At 53.6% G+C, this 3,217-nt stretch overlaps 1 protein-coding gene across 1 annotated transcript in view; it reads left to right on the top strand.

The window, feature by feature from the left end:
• The first annotated feature begins 804 nt into the window (after positions 1-804).
• LOC127750359 (potassium channel subfamily T member 1-like) overlaps positions 805-3,217 on the top strand; it is a 162,524-nt gene continuing 160,111 nt past the window's right edge. Inside the window, exons 1-2 of the mRNA XM_052271878.1 lie at positions 805-1,032; positions 2,952-3,067. Of these exons, the coding sequence (XP_052127838.1) occupies positions 2,958-3,067 (110 nt within the window). The 5' untranslated portion in view covers positions 805-1,032; positions 2,952-2,957. The remainder of the gene's footprint in view (positions 1,033-2,951; positions 3,068-3,217) is intronic.

Genomic DNA, 3,217 nt, shown 5'->3' with positions numbered 1-3,217 from the left:
AAGATTGTGATGCTGCTGCTGCGCATGAATGATGCACGACGAGCAGTTTTTTCGCTCTCGTCACCGGGGGAAAGGGGCAGAAAGAGGGAAAGGGGGGGGGGGAGGTGCAACGGGACGGGTGACGGAACACTCTGCAGCAGCAGTGACGAAGTGAATATCTCTTATTCCCCTGCTCTGCTTTTTAATATCCGCGCCGACAGTCCGGAACTTTGTCTTCCGCTATTTGTAAGAGGAAGGGAAAGTAGGGGGGGGGGGGGTGCACAGTTATACATTTGCTGGCATTAGAAAACGATTAAAGTTTGAGGCAGAGGCCGAGAATTCCACGTCCGCATGTGTTCCACTCTTGTTGCAACTGCTCGCAGTCTCCGTGTGAGAGATATAGAGCGTCGGCTAAATCTTTTGTGTGTGCTGCGTGTGAGGGGTCCCCGGATGTCTGCGGGGCCCTGGCCTGGGCCGGGAGCTGCGACGGGCCTCGGACTTCTCACCACCGCGACGACGGCGACGACGGCGACGACGGCGACGACATCAACCGGCTCGGCCCGGCAGGGGGGAGGGGGGGGGGGGGGCACAGCCTAGAACAACGACGACGTCTGTAGCTCAGACCGGTGGTGGGCGGGCAGTCTCGGAGTTGTTCAAATATTGTTCGTGTGAAGGGTGAGGACGGCGTTGTCGAGGGTGCTTGCCACGGAGGGAAGGCCAAAATGCTAAAATGTTACCAACTTCACAACCCCCCGCCAGAGCGCGCCACCTCGCCCGTCCATCAGCTGTCTCTCGTCATGGCGTCGCCACGAAAACAACGTAGTACTTTTCCTCGAAATCTACATGAATTTTCGGCGTGGAAGACCGATGGCAGCTGTATCTCTTCTCGGAATATCATCTTCCATATGTCTTGCTTCATTATTTGTGGAATATTGCATTGTCCGACCGTAGCCAGCGGCTTGGGCTGCTTCTATCATATCAGCTGTTGAGGTTAGGCTACCTCCCCCATAATGGGAACCTGCATTCCGTGTATCCTGTTGTTATGTTGCTCAAGTAAGTTTTTACCTGCAGTTTAAGGCAGCTGGTGCCTGTGATTCAAACACTTTGAACATTGCACTCATTGTTTAGGTTATGGATGGCCTTGGCACAATCTGAGCTCTACCCAGTCAATGATAGGAGAGTGCCCGTGAGAGGCAACTTATCCTATGCCTTATTATCAGCCAAAGGAAGTTCTGTATTATGCCCACCTATGACTGATGCACTGTGTGAGGTGTTTATTGTAGTCCCTGCAAATCAAACTTGGTATGTATACGTCCACTTCCCCCAGTCAATTAGTATCCACGTGTCCAAATGAAAAAAAAAAATTGGACTCAGAAGAAGGGAGGGATGAGGTTCAAACACAAATTGAGCAATAAATACAAATTATGACATGATTTTCAAATTAAGACTACCAGAGCGGCGAAACAGAATCTCGCTCTGAACAGAGCAATAATTTTTGAGTCATTGATCTATCTCTACTCAGAACGAGAAAACTGACTCTGATGGGATTTGCATGGAGCGACTTGTTATTTTTGTCCAGTTTAGATAACCTCGAATGCTACATTTTTGCCGTCTCTCTGGGCCTATCCAAATGACGTGTTTTTTTTTTTTGTTTTTTTTTCATTCTTTCAGAGTTGGCTAATTTTTTTACCCTGTTGAGTCTTGAGTGGTCAAACATTGTCAGTCCTTTAAAGAATGTAAAAATTTGGCGATCGAAAACGGTTGACAAAATGCTGTCGAGCAAAGCGACCCGACTGCGGCGTTTAGAGTGCACGGCAACGACGACGACGACGACCCCGCAGCCAGTCGGACACGCACGCGCGCCCCACCGGGGGGACCTCTTGCGGCGAGCCGTTTGCGGCAGCCTGGAACTCTCTTTGCTCGCTCGGCGGCTCTTGGAGTGGAGTTTAACTTTGGATTCTGCGATCTGGCCGGGTCGGATCGGGTCAGGAGAGCCACCTGCTCCCTGCTCGCTCTCCCCTCTGCTCTGCCCTCCCCCCTCTCCCCTACCCCATTTCCTCTCTCTCCTCTACCCGCTCCCTCTGTAGCCCTCGAACCCCCCTGCCCTCCTGTGCTCGGGGCCAATCTATCAAACTAATGTGCCTCAAAGTCTCGGGGGGTGGTCTAGCGCGGCGTCGTGCGGCGGCGTGACTCTCATCTGTCTGTCTGCCTCTGCCTCCCTTTTCTTGCTCCGTCCCTCTCGTCGGAAAGAGAGAGGGCACGAAGTGGACACACCTCTCCCGACGGCCGTGTTTATCCACAAAGTTTGGCGCAGTGGTAGTCGCTTCGGCTCAGCTTGAGGGAGGAGGAGAGGGTGGTGTGGTGGTGGTGGTGGACGTGGAGGTGGAGGTGGAGGAGGTGGAGGTCGCTGCGGATGAAGATGAAGGCCCCCCACAGCCCCCGCGCGCGCCCTCTCGGATGCATAACCAAGTCCCGTCGGGCTGTGACGGCGCGGTCGGGAGCGGCCGACTCCTCCACCCACTGCAGCACCCCCGCGGGCCCCGCGCTGCCAGACTAGAGAGTTGACAGAGGAAAACTTGAGAGGAATTTCGATAACCATGGCCATGGGAACGCGAACCTTGGCGCCCAGCCGCGCTGGCAGCCGCCGTGGAGTGGAGCAAAGGCGTGGCGATGCCCTCCTGTCCTTTAGCCGGGGATGGGGGGGCGGGGGGGCAATACGAATTAGCCGGCGTCAGCTTGGAGGGAGCGCCCGTCGTGGTCCTGGACTGGGCGGAGACCAAAGTTATTGCAGTCTTATTACTTTTCGACACGACCATGAAGAGAACCCTAATTAAGATAAACTACCATGCCCTCAGTCAAGGTTTCAATTTAAGCCATCAATAATTCATTGCACGCTTTATTCTCAAGTTTGCAAGGTAGGGAATAAAAGCAAGGGAAACAAAATTAAAAATGGTTTTGTTTTGTGATTTCAGGGCAGCATGATCCCAACTTGCGGGGACCCGGACAGCGTGCTGCCGACACCCCCGCAGCGCTACCGTCTGCGGGACGTGTTCCTCGGAGACTTCGCCTTCACCGACGACGGACTCAGGTGAGTGAAGCGACATGAAGACGCCCTCGGACAGACGGATGACGCAACCATCGGTGGTCAACTATCCCGTGTTCGATATATTTCCACAGAATTATCAAAGGTCTTAATTACCATCTAGAAATCAGAGAAAATGAAAAATAGGGGGGAGTG

The sequence above is a fragment of the Frankliniella occidentalis genome, unplaced genomic scaffold, assembly GCF_000697945.3.
Source record: "Frankliniella occidentalis isolate FOCC.00 unplaced genomic scaffold, Focc_3.1 Scaffold177, whole genome shotgun sequence".
Taxonomy (NCBI): domain Eukaryota; kingdom Metazoa; phylum Arthropoda; class Insecta; order Thysanoptera; family Thripidae; genus Frankliniella; species Frankliniella occidentalis.
Note: the sequence above shows the minus strand (reverse complement) of the source record. Positions and strands in the feature narration are given on the sequence as shown.